The 18,196-nt window shown below is 40.6% G+C and overlaps 1 protein-coding gene across 1 annotated transcript in view; it reads left to right on the top strand.

The window, feature by feature from the left end:
- Positions 1–17,453, top strand: part of LOC108937256 (PC3-like endoprotease variant B) — a 44,091-nt gene extending 26,638 nt beyond the window's left edge. Inside the window, exons 11-20 of the mRNA XM_029254307.1 lie at positions 719–934; positions 2,153–2,256; positions 5,155–5,268; positions 11,169–11,279; positions 13,824–13,917; positions 14,035–14,220; positions 15,234–15,363; positions 15,458–15,642; positions 16,638–16,808; positions 16,904–17,453. Of these exons, the coding sequence (XP_029110140.1) occupies positions 719–934; positions 2,153–2,256; positions 5,155–5,268; positions 11,169–11,279; positions 13,824–13,917; positions 14,035–14,220; positions 15,234–15,363; positions 15,458–15,642; positions 16,638–16,808; positions 16,904–17,176 (1,584 nt within the window). The 3' untranslated portion in view covers positions 17,177–17,453. The remainder of the gene's footprint in view (positions 1–718; positions 935–2,152; positions 2,257–5,154; positions 5,269–11,168; positions 11,280–13,823; positions 13,918–14,034; positions 14,221–15,233; positions 15,364–15,457; positions 15,643–16,637; positions 16,809–16,903) is intronic.
- Positions 17,454–18,196: the final 743 nt, after the last annotated feature.

Genomic DNA, 18,196 nt, shown 5'->3' with positions numbered 1-18,196 from the left:
AAAATTAATAACTATTTAATAGCAATGGAAGCAGAGCAATGTTAGGAATACTATGCACAGAAATACAGAAACTGCAGTGACATAACTTGGTAAGAGATAGTTTAATGTCAGTGAACTGTAGATGTCCTTAATTTTAAAATTGTCCACGAAGGCTGACATATCTGAGTGATTTGAACATCACTTTGCTGAAATATGACAACTATAGCTGTAACTTGTGCACCACTTGATTCACATTTGTAGACCACGGGTGGTTCATGGACCACACTTTGAGAACCACTGCTCTATCCTTCACCCTAAAAGAGTTTTCTGTAGTATTATGCTACAAAGTGTGGAAACCCTCTATTAGTAAATGTGCTTTTCATCTTTGTGCTGTGTTTGAGCCAGCTTACCATTTTTGGTGTTCCTAACCCCAACTCTAACTCCCAAATAGGGCACTTCATTGTCTCACCCATTCATTTCCTTTGGCCAGATGTGACGGCACATACCGCAGATGCACAAAATCAGCATAAAACACATCAAATTCAACAAAGTGGTGATCATTTATTTTATATGTTTAAATACATTGTCTGGAAACCTCATGAAGCCTTAGATGAAAAAAAGTATTTATAATAGATGAAAGTTCTTAACCTGACACACTTGACCAGAACACAACCCCACGTTAAACACCGATCATGGCTTTGCTAAACACTGCGTGAATTATGGGATTCTGTGTCTGCAGGGACGTGATGGCAAGGGAAACATCTTTGTGTGGGCCTCAGGGAATGGTGGCATGGTGGGTGACCACTGTGGCGCAGATGGATATGTCAACAGTATCTACAGTGTAGCCATTGGGGCACTCATGCACACGGGGCTACCAGCATTCTTTGGGGAGGCGTGCCCAGCTGTGATGGCTGTTACCCTGACTGGAGCTGGAAGCCGAGAGAATCTTCCACTGGTGAGCCACTGGAGTAACCTCGAGTTTAAGCTTTACTACAGGTGGTCACTTGTCCTTTGTAGTAATTCTTCTGCGGGTTATTACTATATTCAGTAGTAAGCCATCAGAGGAGTGGAATGTGTTTTCATTGCTCCTGTGGCCCAACAGGGAGCCCTACCTGATGATGATTTGAGCAAAATGTTTATTTCAAGAAGAAATCTCCCCCCCCCATTTATCATCAAAAATTAGCACATGCTAATTTAAAAATTCAAAAGCGGGTAGGTAAACCAGGGGTGGGCAATATGTTTTTGTCAACCACAGAAATGGCCACAATATTATTTTGAAAATTGCTGGATAAATTTATTTCAGAACTCTTACGACATTTAAATATACAGCATATACACAATGGCTGAACTTGACAGAAACAGGAAATATTGCTAAATACATTTATTCTGGAACTCATTCAGAGTCAAATACCTAAACAGTGTCTGAACCTAACAGGAAAAACAATGGTCAAGAAGCAGTAATATGGAACATAAGCCTTTTGTGGCCAAAAATAAGTTTTTTGAACACCATAGATAAATAGTCTGATAAACAATCATGCAACAAAGTACACTCATACAGAAATCCAGTGATATTTATAACTTTATAATTTGGTTTGTCTTAATCAAGCAGGCCACACATTTTCATGAAATGCTTACCTGTGGTCATTGGTCAAGGAAGAAGGTTGCTGCTGAGCTAAATGAAAGAAAATAATGACATGGGGATTTATGATATGTACCATTCTATCCAAGTCTTAGAGCAATGCTCTGACTTCACAAAATTCATTTGCAAAGAGTACAGTGAGCATTTGGGTTGTATAAAGCTGCTGCAGCTGAAGGGTTCATATCTGGCATTAACTAGGAAGTCATATAAAGGCAAAAGGAAGAGCATCCTGGTTTTCAGGACAGGTGGAGCATGATACCAGCTGTCTGTCAGAAATGAGTGGAAAGTGTCACATGCTGTGTGTTGCCTAACTAATGTCACAAGAGCTGTTATGTATATGTACAGTTTTGAGAAAAAGTTTGTGAACCTTTGGAATTACCTGGATTTCTGCATTGAATGCTCATATAATGTGGTCCAATCTTAAATGAAGTAACAATACAGACAAACACAATCTGCTTAAACTAACAACACACAGTCATACTTCTTCTGGTCAATGTTGAATACTGTATGCATTGAATATTGTATGTTCCATAGGTGACGGCTTCAAATTTGGACAATGGCTGCGTGACACATTTTACTGGGACATCCAGTGCTGCACCCATTGCTGCAGGTGTCTTTGCCCTTGTCTTGGAGGCCAAGTGGGTATCACAGTCAAGCATCCTAATCAAACAACATAACTAGTACCTATGCAGTCACTCAGCAGTACAATTTGACACTCCCTAGCCAGAACCTGCAAAATCCCCCTTACCAAGCACCCTGACTCAGGACTCAGCACTTCTACACATTATCCATACCCATAAAGGCAAAGGGTTATAGGTATAGGTATATATAAAATATAACAGCTGTCGTAGAGAGAATGCAGCTAAGCTAAGATCAGTGTAATACATGTGATATAGCAATACGAAAATGGATTATAACAGGTGTGAGGCAAAGCTGCACCATTATTTGCAGGGTTGCGTCCAGTGGTTGCCTATCCAATGTGTGGTGGGTCAGTGCTGGACTGGTCCAAAAGCCTGAGCACCTTAAAGCCTGTCTGAGGATTTGTCAAAAGGAAAGCCCAGAGGAGTGCTCCTTTTACGATGAATGCCTCGCTAATAAACTGTTCCACGGTATCGAGGAGAGGGAGATGCACAGTGTTCTCTAATTAATTCCTGTGTTGAGGGTTTTTCAGAGGCTCTGATTGGCCTGAATTTCCTTTATTTTGTTATGATACAAAGAGCTGTTTGAAGTAATTTGACCCCGAGAGAGACGCCGAATCCCATACAAGCTTTGATTTAGCAAAGCAAATTTAATTTTGTTTGGTTTATGCAAACCGTGTGGGTCTGGAGCTGTTCTGATTTCACTAGAGGCAGGGTGTGTCGGGGGTCTGGGGGAGGGTATGCAGCATTAATGGGGATGCGCAACTGAACCGCTAACTGAGTTAGAGGCTGCATATGTTTAAAAGAGCTCTGTAATATACTACGCATATTAGTTTGGAGTAGAAAGCCCATCCCCTCTTGATTCTTTTGAAATAAGAACTTGAAATAATTGTCTGAGTTGTTTACTTTTTTTTCTGTCTGTTTGAATAGCACTTGCTTTTATTGCCAAGTGAAGGCAACTGTTCTTCCTTCTATTGTGCTGTCTGGCTGCATACTTAGAACTCTTCTGCAGACTCAACTTAGATAGTATAAATAGGTGGCCAGATGACTGATGTTGCTGTCTTTCCCTCTGCAGAACAAAGAAGCTTGTGGCTGTTTTTACTTTTTCATCTATCCCAGGGTTCCCTCTCTCTGCCACTCTCAGGGGTGGCTTGAGTTCTTTCTTGGTTAGGGGCTTCCATGGTCACAGTTTTGGCCTCAGAATATTCTGCCTGTGCTTCCAGCCTCAGCATCTTCAGCTCTGCTCTGGGTGGTTGTGATGCCTCTGGCAAAGATCGTAGCATCTCAGGCTCGCCCTCCTCTGGATCGTAGAGGGAGGGCAGGTTCACATACTCGGTCTTGAATTCAATCTGCCAATTGTGAAATAGTGGTTTCCATTTGGCTCCCCTAAATGGGAAAGTCACACCCTAAGGAACAACTATTTGGGTTACAGGAAATAAACCTTATGAGGAGTTTCACTTAATACCCCAATTTTGGCTTACATGGCATTTCCTTGAGTTAATGAGTTTAGATTTTCTACACCTACCAACAACAGAGCAGTGCGAGATCAGCCACCATGTGCTTTACTTCTCAGTTATACATTGGCTCGTACTGCATTCTGTTATCAGCTTCTGTTAGCCTTGTTTAGTACTTTCACCTGTCACAATCTGAACAATGATGACCCCCTTTGGACTGTCCAAACCATGTCTACTGGTTTACTGAGTGTCAGTTAACTTGCATTGTTTTCTTTTGTCCTTTCTGCATTGTTTTTCTTTTTCAAGAAAAGGTTAAATACATAAACACTAAGTATCATATGTATGTTTTCTTTTTTTTTTTTGTTAGGGTTTAAGAGTATGAAAGACTTAAATGAGCATAGGTAGACAGTCATAGTATTACAGAGTAGTTAATTAAGGGAAACTGCCTTGTTATATTGTGTTATGATAAATACTAACCCTTGAAGTTATTGTTTGTCATGATGGCGTACTAGAAGGAAGCCGTTGACCCAAGTGCAGAGCATCGGCGTTTAACAGGGGGATCCAAAACACCATAGTCAAAAAACAAGCCAAGGGTCATCGATGTACTAACAAAACCAAAGGGAAAGTCCAAAAGCCCTAATCCAAAAAACAAGCAAGAGATCATGGAATCCATGAAATCAAGAGAAAGGCATGAGAGCTGAAGGGAGAACAAGGAAGGTAGCAAAGGCAATGAGCAAGGCTGAAGCAAGGTTCCACATCTGCATGTGTTCTGAGCCTCCCTTTTATGTGCCCATCCCCTGATCTGCTGTAGGTGATCCTCGTTGCGCCGAGGGGGGCGTGAAATTGTGTCCATTTTCTTATTTATTGGTGATATATTACCAAAACAACTCATTGTTGAAATCAAGCAATAAGCTTGGGTGCCTGAATTCCAACAGTCTACGGTTAGTTGGGGAAAAAAGACAGAAGAGCACATTTGAGCTTAATGAGATTAATGCTTTTAATTGTACAGCACAGATGCACTTTGACAAATGGCTTTCATCTGCTTGCATGTTCGTTACATAAGGAATGACATATAGAATACATAGACCATGTGACAGCTTGATGTCATTGTTCTTGGACCAAGAGATCAATACCTAAATGGTAACCCCATCACAAAGGCAGTGCAGGTGATATGAGGATCATGAGTATTGCCACAACATTAGTCAAAATAATACCACTGAAAGTGATTCATGAGAATTCACCTTAGGAAGGGTTTTTCAGGAACACATTACCTTCATAAGGTTCAGAAACAGTGTATTCTTAATGTTTACAACATATACAACTCATTAATATCTTTCAGCTCTTTGGTCATTCTTGGTTTCCCTTCCAAAGAGTAGATCAGAAGTATGTGTGTATGTTTGGCACAGCTTCTGTTCATCGTGCTTTGTTTGTTTTTTATACACAGCCCTGATCTAACTTGGAGAGACATCCAGCATTTAATAACTAAAACAGCCCAGATACCCAACCCCATGGAGCCTGGCTGGTCTATGAATGCTGCTGGATACCACATCCATGATAGGTATTGTTCACCGCACCGTAACATACCCCACCATGATTCAGCAGGCCTAATATGTGAGTGTATTCCATACACCCAGCATCACTGCTCTGTACAGTAACTGCTGACACCCAGCTTGATACTGCATCATACCGTACAGACAATTTAGTACAGTACCCTTATTTTTATACCAATCTTTAATGTATCCTTACATTCATATCCAACAGTACAGTAATCTACATGCATCATGGTATTGTGTACAGTAGGCACACACTCTCCTCAGTATAACATTCATTAGTCCTACACCCACTGATGTGGTATTGAAGGACAAGATTGCAGTCTTGCAGTCACAGCACACAGAATCAAAATAATAACATTTAGCCAAAGATTATAATATAGCCAAAGCTCTTAGGGTAATGGGAAAACTATTAGAATGTTTACATATGAAATCTTTTGTTTTTGCATCAAAGCAATTATTTGCCAGATTTTACTAATTAAAGTACATTAAAATCCAATTAAGAATGTGCCGAGCAGACCTATTCCATATTCCAAAAGGTACATATATAGACGATGTAAAATTAAGGAACAAAATCCCACTGTATATTAGAGAGGCAGGCTCTGTGTATATCTTCACAAAGCTGCTCAAAACATATTTTTTTTCATTAGGCTTTTAATGTTTTAATATTATTTTTATTTATTGTAATTATATCTTATTTGTTTAGATATTTTTGTGATTTTTTTATTTATCTTATTCATTTTACTTTTTGTTTTGTATAGCAGTTTCAGCTGCAAAAATTGATATGAAACGTGTTGCATGAACAAAGTTGTTGTTGTTATTATTGTTATTATTATTATTATTATTATTATTATTATTTGATGAGGGAAGTAGTTGATGGAGTGTTTCTGTTAAATTTTAAAGGTGGAGCAATACTCCTTGATGGTCTTATTTACTAAATATTCTAAATAGGAAGTAACAATGTCTTCAGGTTACCGACTACTGTGGTTCTACTTTTATGTATGTATATTTATATTTATATGCAAGAGAGCTATCCTCTGTGTTCTGTGGTTAAGGCTGCACTGTGTGATGTGGCTTGGCAGCAGCTGTAATCACCCCCTGATTAAGTGACCTGTTAAAGCACCATTACAATGTAATTGCTTGACAACTTATATCCTTACCAATACAGCTGGGTCATTTATTAATTTGCATACGCCTCCAATTGTGCAGACAGATTGCCGTTTCCTGAGTCATGAGGCCAAGATCTTGGCAGGGAAGGTATTTGTTTAGAAAGTCCTCCAATACTTTCCAGACCCCTCTGATCCACTTTATCGCTTTCATTAGCACCAGGGCCCCAGACCACTTACTGTGCAGCCATCAGTGTTGGTGTCCCACATAAATGAAGATGCTTAGATGCAGCAAGGAGCAGTAAGAAGCAATAAAAACAAGTAAACTGAGTGATTAAATGAGTCTGATGGGATCTGGCTGCAGCAAGGACATCATAATGACAGTAATGGGGAATAAGGGGCAATAAGGAGAAGCACAGGACTGTAAAGGGCAGTAAAGGACTGGTGCTATGAGATGCTAAGGGACCATAAGGAGAAGTACATGGCACAAGGAAACAGTAAGGTGAGCTGAGGGACAGTAAAGCAAGAAAGACATAGTATGTGTGAGTAAGGGCCATGAACAACAGAGGAGTGATTAAGTGAGCAAGTGCTAGTAAGGGCATTGATGGTTAGCTAGGTGCAATATGGGGACCTGTAGAATCTCAGCCACTTACTATTGATGACTGTTTGTCCTTGGCAGGGTCACAGCGGTCCAGCATAGGAAACTATGCTAGGTAGGGTACACCCTGGACAGGATACCAGTCTACTTCAGGATATCCACACCTACTAAACCTGTGAATCCATACCACTTGGACTCAGTTCACTGTGATACAGCACAGAGTACATGGTGGTTAATGGTGGAGATTTAATATACAGTATGTATTCCAGGCTTTGTCCTTTTTGTGCCTCACATTCCCAGAGCTTTTTTGTTTTCAGAATTTCATGATGTGAAGTGTGCAGAATGTAGATATGCACCTCTTTTATCAGCTCAGCCTGAGTGCAAGTGCTTAACTTGATTTGCTCATCACTACTGTAATTCTTTTTTGTTCCGTGCAATTACATACTTTTACAGCACGCATATAACTGCTTAAACACATTTGTGAATAAGTAAACATACTTTGCAGTAGAACACCAAGTTTGATGGTTCATAAATACTCCAGAACTAAATAATATATATCCAGTTTCTCTTTTTAGTGTAATGTTACTCATCCTTCAAATGTCTTGTTTACCCATTATGTAGTAAATGGCTAATTTGAGACAGAGAGAGCTAATTGCTGTTCAAAAATAAGGTCTAGCCAGTAGTACTCCCTCAAGATCTTAATAAGTTGGTGGTTTGAAATCAACTTGTCGTTTGTTAATGAAAAAGAGATTCCTATTACATCTTAGCCAAGAGGCCTACTGATCCCAGATGACGATGGAAAATACAGAGAAACACATACTTTTTAAAGACTGGAGGTTACATGGCTGCCCCGGTCAACGGAGACATTGTGTATGTTACTGTGTTTTAAGTGTCATTCCTGAGTATTACACTTCACCACCCTACCCAAACAGCTCCAGTCAGAATTACTCAGCTGTCTAAAGGAGTAAATAATTATACATTTTAAGCTACCTTGAACGAAGTTGACAGATAAATAAAGAATAATAATGAACACTCAATACCATATTTGCTCTCTAACTACCAGATAGAATCCAAATGCTTTATTAGAATCTTCTGTGAACTTGAATCTGGTTTTAGTTTTTTCTTTTTTTACTGACAGTAAAAACAACATTTTAATAATATTGAGATATTGCATAGTTGCATATGGTAGTGTTCAAATTTGCCATAGTAATGAATAGTCAATACAGGGACCGGAGAAGTGGAAAAATTAACACGGTGTGATTGTTACTTTCTCTCCTTGTAGCTGAATGAACATTACAAACACAGGGGATTGTGGACTCAAGTGCAGAGTTTATTAATAGCGAGAAAAGTACAAAACCAGCCAGGGTTGCTAGTAGCACAGTGGTTAGCGTGGCTACCTTTGGATATAAAGGTCACAGGCTTGAATCCCAACTCCATCTGTAGTACCCTTGAGCAAGTTATTTACCTTGTATTGCTCCAGCAAAATTACACAGGTGTATAAATGCTTAAATAATTATAATTATACCTGCTCTCTGATGGGTCTGGGGTTTGAGCCCTGCTTGGGGTGCCTGTCCTAGGTGTGTCCTGTGTTACCAGGTTAGGATCCGGTCTGCTGCGACCCCGCTTGGGATGAGTGGTTTCAGCTGGTGTGTGTGTGTTAACATTGTGAGTCACTTTCAAGAAAAGCATCAGCTAAATGTGTAAAACCAAAGCACACTCAAAGGGGCATTGAGATATTAGGAAACACTAGGCAGTGCACATTCAAAGCCAAAATACAGTGGATGAAATTCTATGGGTTACAATGGTATCTGGTCTCATGGCATCAGTGAACGTACGGAATAACAAAAGTAAATTTGCATGTCATTTAGTTTATCCTGTGTTGTTGCAAGCGGGGGTGCGGTGGCGCAGTGGGTTGGACCACAGTCCTGCTGTCCGGTGGGTCTGGGGTTCAAGTCCCGCTTGGGGTGCCTTGCGACGGACTGGCGTCCCGTCCTGGGTGTGTTCCCTCCCCCTCTGGCCTTACGCCCCTGTGTTCCCGGGTAGGCTCCGGTTCCCCGTGACCCCGTATGGGACAAGCGGTTCTGAAAATGTGTGTGTGTGTGTGTGTGTGTGTTGTTGCATCTAGGTAGTGTTGCCATAGTGATATGTCGATGTGAAGGACAAAAGGTTTGCCAATGAATTGTAAAGTAGGAAGTGTCACTGTGAACTTCTTAATAATAGCTTGGAAAAGAGAGGTAAGAGCAACAAGTGTTAGTTTTCTGACCCTCTAATATTCTCCTTGCTGCTATGGACTTTGAGAGCCCCCTTTGAATGGGCTTTCAAATTTGGAACATGTCATTTTTGTTGGCCTCAGTACCAACAGTAGTATAATCAGTGGTGCAGTGATTTACACGAAAGCTAATTGTGCTTAGAAATAAACCTTGTTCTTTATAATGCCAGTTTGTATACTAATATTGAGAGAACCCTCCCTCACTACATTTCTGCAGTTACGAACAGAGGATAAAAGTCATATCTGTCCTGCCCTTTGTGTGTGTTTGTGTGAGTGAATTAAACTGCTCTGCTGTATAAATGGGTATACAACAAGTAAATGTATAAATGTAGTGCTTTTGTAGACTTTTCAGGAAATATTTCTTTGATAATGTGGAGGAGAGCCTTGGCAATTTTTAAGATTCCAACATCTACTCTGTCCATTTCCATATAAGTTGTCTTCAATAGTTTCAAAAACCAAAAATTAAAAAGTTGTTTCGCTGTAACATATAGCCAAGTTTGATTCCATTTTGATTTGAAACTGCTATTTCATATCTGTCAAATGATAAACTTGGAGAAACAGCTTTCTTTCTGTTTAATGGGGGGGGGGGTTACTGGGACCATGGAAGGTGTCACCAGGTTTTTTAGCATGAACAGATGGTGCCCTTGTTGTGGTCCTGCCCGTGTGCACGGTCCTGGATGACGAGCTCCTGGGAAAATGACCTCACCCACAGCTGCTTAGTGTGGCTTGAGTGGCTCTTTAGAAACACTTTTATTGGAGATGAAAAGAAAGTACCACTAAAAAAAGGGGGGGAACCAATGGCCTACCATGCCCTTAGAGTGTGCTGAAAGCGCAGATTGTGAACCATGCGAAATTTGCCTTTAATACTGTTAGCACCACTTGCATGGGCTGTGACTCTGAACTCACTTTATGAAATGTCAGGAGCTGGTTTAATTGACCAAAGATAGCCCATCCCTCTACCGTAACCAGATGGTGTGAATAATGATGAAGAATTTGGAAGCTGGGGAAAGAGGGTCAGAAGGGCACACAAACTGAAAGGGACACTCGGAGGAGAGGCAGGGGAACTGGGTGCTGCTCGGCACGGATGCTGCATGCAGGTTTGGTGGCCTGACAGCGTCAATAGAGAGTGAGAATGGAGGCCATATCCAGATCAGTGCAAACCGTTAGCTCATCATTTGGAAGTGCTTGTATATAAAAGCAATAAGGGAGTTATTGCCCGCTTTTGTCAGAACTTGTTTTGCTCAAACATGTTTGTATGTCATACTGCACAATGAATTATGTTCTCTTCTGTGATATATTATTACGCACCAAACAGACAGCTCTCTGCTTTCTCTTCTCGCTTGCATTTATTTATATTTTTATTGCTGGAAAACAGCTGAACAAGTGTTTGAAAATGCTTTATAACTTTCAGTGTAAATGTATAACAGTCATATCAGTGCAACTTTAAAAGGTAGTATTTTATTTTCTTCAACTGCAGTTCCATTTTTGCCTGTGATCAGTTTTCTGTGTTATTTTTCGACTGTTAGAGAGATTTCCCATCATCCAACAGTTGATAGTATGTGATTAGCTATATATTTGTGTATCTGTGCATGCCTCAGAATATTTACTAAATTTAATCAAGCTGGACTAATTAGGCTTGGCACATAATGAGACCACTGGAACACATGCAGGGCTTGAAAGAGGGGCTTGAGCTACAGGCTGGTTGGAGGTATGTGGATAAGGGGAGTAGTTATACAGAACTACATGTATCAGGGAGAATAAGCAGTGTGCGTGCGTGCGTGCGTGCGTGCGTGCGTGCGTGCGTGCGTGCGCGCAGGCAGGTCAGGGTACATCATACTCTGGAAAGAAAGCAGGATGATCTGCTTTCTCACTCAACCATTGCACACTCCTTGCTTTTCTCATGGGCCTAAACGGTAAATCTGCTTTGTTCTTCAGGTATGGCTTTGGACTCCTAGATGCAGGACTCATGGTCCAGCAGGCTCTGTACTTCAAAAGTGTCCCCCCTCAGAGGAACTGCTCACAGGAAGTCACCCTGGACCCTGTCAGGTACTGTGTGGAGAGGTGATGCCAGTGCCACTAACTACAATACCACACTGTTCAACAATAAGTTTCATTCCATTGGGTGTATGGACCTGTAACCTGCAGATTTAAGGTAGATTTTAAATGCAAGTCTTAAAACTCATCTATTCTGGACTCACTTTGCCCATGATCTCTTAAATTGATGTAAGGTATAAATGTTCACAATCATGCTCGGCTCAAACTTTTACAGATCCATTCCTGCAATGTAACATACATGTTTATATGTATCTCAAAATAAAACTACTGGGAAGGTGTTTAGGAATCGTCAATATTCTGGTAAAGTTTTATGCAGCTACTTGTGTGATGAACGTCGGTGCATATGGTGAAGGAAACCTACTGTACTTAAGAATCATACATCTGCAGCTATGTCTCTTTCTCCTAAGATAATGCACAAATTTTATTTTCTATGAAATGCACGTCACTTTGGAGAAAAGCATCTGCTAAATGAATGAATAAATGTAAATTTCATTGAATGAGTGAGTGACTGAGAGAGATGGTCAAGTACCAACTTTTTCCCAAATTATACTATTATAAAATAATAATAAAATTGTACCACTGCTTTACACCTAACAACAACGGCTATGTAAATATGCCTTATTTTTACATAACTTCTTCGCTTACCTAACTTATCTGTTTTGTCATTGTATGTGCTGTATGTCTGCATCGATGTATTATATACGCTAGCGTTCAAAAGTTAGGAATCACCCAAGAATTTTCTTATTTTTGAAAGAACCTGATACTTTTTTATCAAGATGTACCATTAAGTTGGTTTAAAAATATAGCAAGAATGTCATCACTCATGTTGCTAGTAGCTATTAATGCTTAATGTGTCAGATTGCCAAGGAATTGAAGATTTTATATAAAGGTGTCCACTACTATCTTGAAAGAAGAGGGCAAACTAGACCCAACTGGGAAGGCCCAGATGTACTTATCCTCTGGTGCAGTTGTGCATCAAAGTCTGTGGTTGGAGAAACAGACACCTTACAGTTCCTCAACTGAATGCTTCCTTGAATAGTACACCCTAAATACCAGTGTCATTTGCAGTGAAAAGACAACTCTGGGATGCTGACCTTAGAAGCACACTGACAAATAAAAACAAAAGGTTAAAATGGGCAAAAGTACACAAACATTGGATGGAGGATTACTGGAAAAGAATATTATGGATGAATGAGTCTAAGTTTGAGATGTTTGGATCAAGGAGGAGAAAATATGTGTGAGTTAGAGCAAATGAAAGGGTCCTGGAGGACTGCAAGGAATAATGAACCAGAAAGGTAACACCTCAGTTTTACAATGTCATGGCATCTCCTGTGGTCAGTGTTTGACTGGTGAAAATTTCATCATGCAGCAGGAAAACAATTCGAAACAAACTTCTAATCTTTGCAAAACCTGCTTGGTGAAAAAACAGGAAATTGGAGTACTGTCTTTGATGGATTGACTGGTACTATGGATGATTCTTTGATGAATGTAAAGTTTTATGCATAGAACAGTTATATGAAATAAAAATAATGTTATGACATTGTTAATGTATTAACTATCACTTCTGATCGATTTAATGCTAACTTGGTGAATAAAAGTGTCAATTTCTGTCAAAAACATGAAAATTTCTGGGTGAATCCAAATGCTCATGTACATTGTACGCTACTGCATCCAAGTAGAATTTCCCCTTTGGGATTTATAGTTTTGTTTTACTTCATTTATTCATCCATCCATCCATCCATTAATTCATTATTCACTAGAATTAAGGTGATGCCATTGATGCCAAGCGGTGTAACACTGGAATTTGCTCTGGTAACACAATGTAATAACCTGACGTAATATATTTACCGAGGTGTCACCAGCTACACTTGTTTAATTGTCACCTTGCTGATATTTCCACTTTTTTCAATTCATTGTATTTCTTGTAAAGCGGTAATCTGTTGTGTTTTCTTCAGCATTTTTACCTTATCGCTGTGATCTCTGTGTTCAATCATGTCAGATTCCCAGTATGCAAATGTGCTTGGCCATTAGTCTTAATACAAACACAGGGCAATTTAAGACTCACCAACCCACCTGAAACACATTTTTGGACTCCAGGAGGAAACACCTGTACATGGAGAGAACATGCAACCTCCACACATTCTGAACCAGTTTTGAACCCATCTCCAACTGCGCATCTCAGGAACACTGTAACCACACTCCTACCCCATAGACCACCAATTCACATCACCCTTTGTGTTGTGTCTTGCCAGCTTTTTAGGAAGTGCATAGTTTGAATGCACTCATCACAGAGCTGCCTTGAGTAGTTGGGGTGGCTGGTAGTGTAGTGCTTAGAGTTGCTGCCTTTGGACCCAAAGATTGTAGGTTCAATTCCTGCTTCTGGCCATAGTATCTTTGAGCAAGATTCTTACCCTCACTTGTTCCAGTAAAATCGCCCAGCTGTGTAAATGGGTAAATAATTGTAAGTTGCTTTTGGAGGGGAAAACATTGAATAAATATGCTATACTGACTCAGAGCTGCATTTTATTTGCCTAGGATCCTGTCTCCACAGGGCTCAGTCATTGTTGCAGTCCACTCAGATGGCTGTGGTGGGACAGACAAAGCCATCAACACTCTGGAACATGTACAGGTAATGGACACCTCTACAGAGTCCCTTTTTTTAAACCAGCAGTTCCAAATTATATTTCTTAGCTGTTCTTTCTGTTTTTAGCTGTTAAAGGCTTGACATGTGTGCGACTGTCCTCAGGTCAGGGCAAGCATAACCAGTGTGTGCCGTGGTGACCTGTCAGTGGCGCTTGTCACCCCATCTGGCACCCGGTCCCAGCTGCTGGGTACACGCCGCAATGATGCCTCCCCTGCTGGCCTGAAGAACTGGACCTTGATGACTGTCCAGTTCTGGGGCGAAGATCCCTATGGCACTTGGACACTTGAGGTCTCTGTATCTTCAGGAGCTCATACTTCTAACCACTTAATTCTGCTCCTCATCTACTCATTCTAATCTCAGCCCCTTGTTCAATCCCCAAACCATCATTCTAATATCACACCTCCTTATTCAAGTCCTGTTCCTTCATTCTCACCCTCCACATCCTCATTTTAATCACGACCCCTTGTTCCAGTTCCCAGTTTTACGTTCTAATTCTGTACCTGCTGATTTTAATTTCTATACACTTGTTATAACACAGACTTCCTCTATTTAAAACATGGTAACAAGTACTAGTACACAACCTAACGGTAGTAATTGCCAAAACAGTCAACGACAGCAGCACCATTTTTGCATTCCCCTTAGTCAGTATACGTATGATTAGGTCCTTCATCACTAGATGCCGTTGGTGTCCTACAGCACTAGCAACACCTTGATGTTTTCTGGCTTTCCTGTAACCTCTTGGTTCATGTCTTTTAAAGGCAGGATTAAGAAGGGATCTCTTGGTCATGGCTCAGCTTTTTTTTCCAATCAGATTTTTTTGTAAATTAATTTTGGGAACAGTGGGTCACAGCAAAATAGACACAGAGACAGTACACTGAGAAATTACAGAAAAAGTCCACATACACAAAACAAGGGCAATGGGTGGCAATATTTTGCAGGTGTGACCATGTGACTGTATCTAATAAGTTTTAAAAGGGTGTCCAGGCATTGTAAAATTTATTTCAGTGCTCGCATAGGTCATATCATATATCATTCTAGCAGAAGAAATTTAAACACTTCAGTCATCCACATACTTACAGAGGGAACTTGGGGTGTGCACCATAATAATTAAACAGATTTCCATGTATAATACTTAAGTGATCAGCCTATGTTCCATAACTTAATCATTAAAAAAAAATTTAGCTGCAGCTTAACATGAATATTGGTGGGGAGCAAATCAGACTTTTTTTCTGAAGATTTTTTGAATGTTTGGACTTTTTTGACCTTCTGTGAACACTGGCATCATCCGTGATCTCCTGCAGGTGAAGGACAACAAAGGAACAGTGTCACACTGTGCACGAAGTGTGTTAGAGGAAGCATCTGGCACTGTGCTCAGCTTCACCTTCATCCTGTATGGCACATTTGACCCCAGAAAGCCTCTCCGTCGTTATGGTACCTAGTGGGCACATGGGTGTAGGTTCATGCTTTGAATTATCGTGATGGACAGAAAGTGCACTTTTATTCATTCCCTCTTTATTTTCCTTAGACAGCCCCCAGAGGGGTGGGTTCATAAAGGAGAGGAGCCAGACCCCCATTGCTGGCAGGTGGCCGAAAACATGGGTGTCTCCGCAGAGCTCCACCTCCCTTCAGGGCCTCATACAGAAGATGTTTGTGCTGGAGCACCTCAACAAGATTGATGTTAATGACATACCAACCCCACGCCAGAGGAAGGTAGCAAAGACAACACTGTCATTTAATGGTGCAATAGATCACTCACAATGCTTGATTTCCAGCAGATTCCTATGTTACTTCAGCAGAGATGCACTAATCAAATCCAGATGTGTGTGCAAACTGAACAGACAATGTTTTGCATAAGAAACATTGATCTAGTAGAATCAGTGGAGCAATGTTATTTCAAAACAAGACTAAATTGGCATAATTCTATCCACACCAGATGAGTCCAGTGGTTCCTGATTTACTGTAACACCAGCAGAGTGTCGTATAACATTAATGGTGTAATTCTGTGTCAGACACCTCAAACAGAAAGAAATGCGTGTGCCTAAGGTCATAAATGTTGCACCCCTTAGCAAGAAAGAAGGGGATGATTTGATGGGGGTTTGATCCTAGCTTAGTCTGTATGGACTGTTCATATTCACTCCACATTTGTGTGGCTTTTATGCAGCTGCTCTGGTTTCCTCCCACAGTTCAAAGACCTGTGTTTCAGGTGAACTGGTGACTCGCTCTCTGTGTGCGTGTGCGTGCGTGCGTGTGTGCGCACGCATGTTATGCTGCACACTGTAAGTCACCATGGATGAAGATGTCACCTAAAAACAGTACAGAAGTATCTGCTAAATGAATAAATTTGAATGTAGTTGCATGGACCTCGCTGGATTTTAATCTAGATTATTCGACATCCCTTGTCTCCTCCTTTCTCTTTGCCCACTTCTCTCTCTCATGTTGACCTATAGGCAGTTCTTAAACATCATTTTTATAAGTTATCGTTTAAATCCCCAGTTAACAGGCATGTGAAGTATTTCAAAACAGAGAACATATTGTCACCAGAGTAAATCAGAGCAAAGAATTTCACAGTACTTCTGATTTGGAAATGCATTTGAAAATGAAAAACAGCTATAGGGAGTAGTAGTAGCTATATTTAATTTTTAATTTGTTTGCAGTTGGTGAAATAATAATGGGTTAATTTTCCTTGTGTTGTTATTCTCCCACAGAATTTAAAACTCACGTTTCGTCCGACCGATTCCTTCAAGCCTCAGGATATGGATGACACCAATGGGGGGGCATTTAGGTCTCACCTGAAAATGCTGTGGAACACACTCAGGGACAATGTCCAAGCCAATTGGCTTCTTTACAACTCAAAGAAACCAAAGCAATCTCCTCAGGTGTGTAACTTTTCTTTACAATCATCTGTGGTGGAGGTACTTTACTGGTTAAGATGTTTCAACCTAAGTGTGTGTGTTTGTGTGTGTTTCCCCAGCTCCGTTGGGTTGATGTGGCCTTGAGGCAGTTCCTGGCAGCTGATCCAGCTGTCAGTGTGCGGTCTGCAGAGGGGACTGTACTGAAGAAGCGTGAATTCGGTTGGGACGATGGCAGTTTAACACCTCTGTCAGCCAGCAGAAAAGAGCTTCTCCGTGCCGTCGCTGCCAGTGTCCGGGACATGGAGAACCTGAGGACAATGCTGGACCTGAGGGGAGGATACTCCACCTTAACGCACAACTCAGTGAATGATAACAGGGGCCCTGCTAACTGATTGTTCCATGTGTCACCATCGTCTGATTACCTCTAGGATGCCTGTTATTCTACGTAATGTTATTTGTGTACATCTATATATGTATACAATTATATACATGTGGACTATAATGAAAAACTCCTTTTTTTCAGATTTTATTCACCTTCACTGAGCCCAGCACACACTATTTGTCCTTCAAAATAAACTACTTTCACTTTGGTTAAACATTAAAACTTAACATGTGGAAACACATTTACCAACATTTCAGTGTTCTTAATCATGTGACTGAGCTGTGTGTGACAGGGACTGATTTTTTGGTGTTCCTTCTGAATGAGTCGTTCTTTATTTCCCAGAAGCATGATGACATCTTCCTTGTGCCTCACCTGGATGCAGATGTGCAGCGGCAAAGTACCCAAGTGAAAAAGTGTCTTTGTTATACACAGATTCCTTCCACTCATGCCACAAGTGGTCAGAAACTAAAGGCAGCACATTAATATTATTGATTGTTATTAGTATAATTATATATTGTTTCTAATAAAAGACATGCAGGGCAAGACCAGATGATAAAGGATTCTCTAATTTCCTTTTGGTCTCTGACAGATATAACTGAGGCTCAGACCTCAGTCCACAAGAAGAATACCTTTACCAGGTGAGCTCCTCAGAAGCCAGTGCGGATCAAGTTTCTTACAGATTGTTTTTTTTCTTATTCGTTTGTAAATGTTATCAAGAGGCTTATTGTGGATCATTTATAGCAACCGTGTTCAGCGCTGTCACTATGGTTTAGAAGAGTGATCTAGGGAAATAAATGGAATAAACCGAATCGGCAGGACTGTCCCAGGGTTTTGTGGATGACAGTGAGGTGCACTGTGAGGACATTTTTCAGATTGACACCCAAATGGTGGATCTATGTTCAGGGACTAGTGGGTGAACCACTGGAGGTGATGCCCATTCTGGGAAACTACCTTTATGGCAGAGATAAGTCCGAGGGCCACATTGATGTTTGAAAATGTATCGAAGAATGATGATGATAGGAGCACCTGT

Source organism: Scleropages formosus, chromosome 8 (genome assembly GCF_900964775.1).
Source record: "Scleropages formosus chromosome 8, fSclFor1.1, whole genome shotgun sequence".
NCBI classification, from domain to species: Eukaryota; Metazoa; Chordata; class Actinopteri; order Osteoglossiformes; family Osteoglossidae; genus Scleropages; species Scleropages formosus.
The sequence above is the reverse complement of the archived record's forward strand: the minus strand, read 5'-3'. Positions and strand labels throughout refer to the sequence as shown.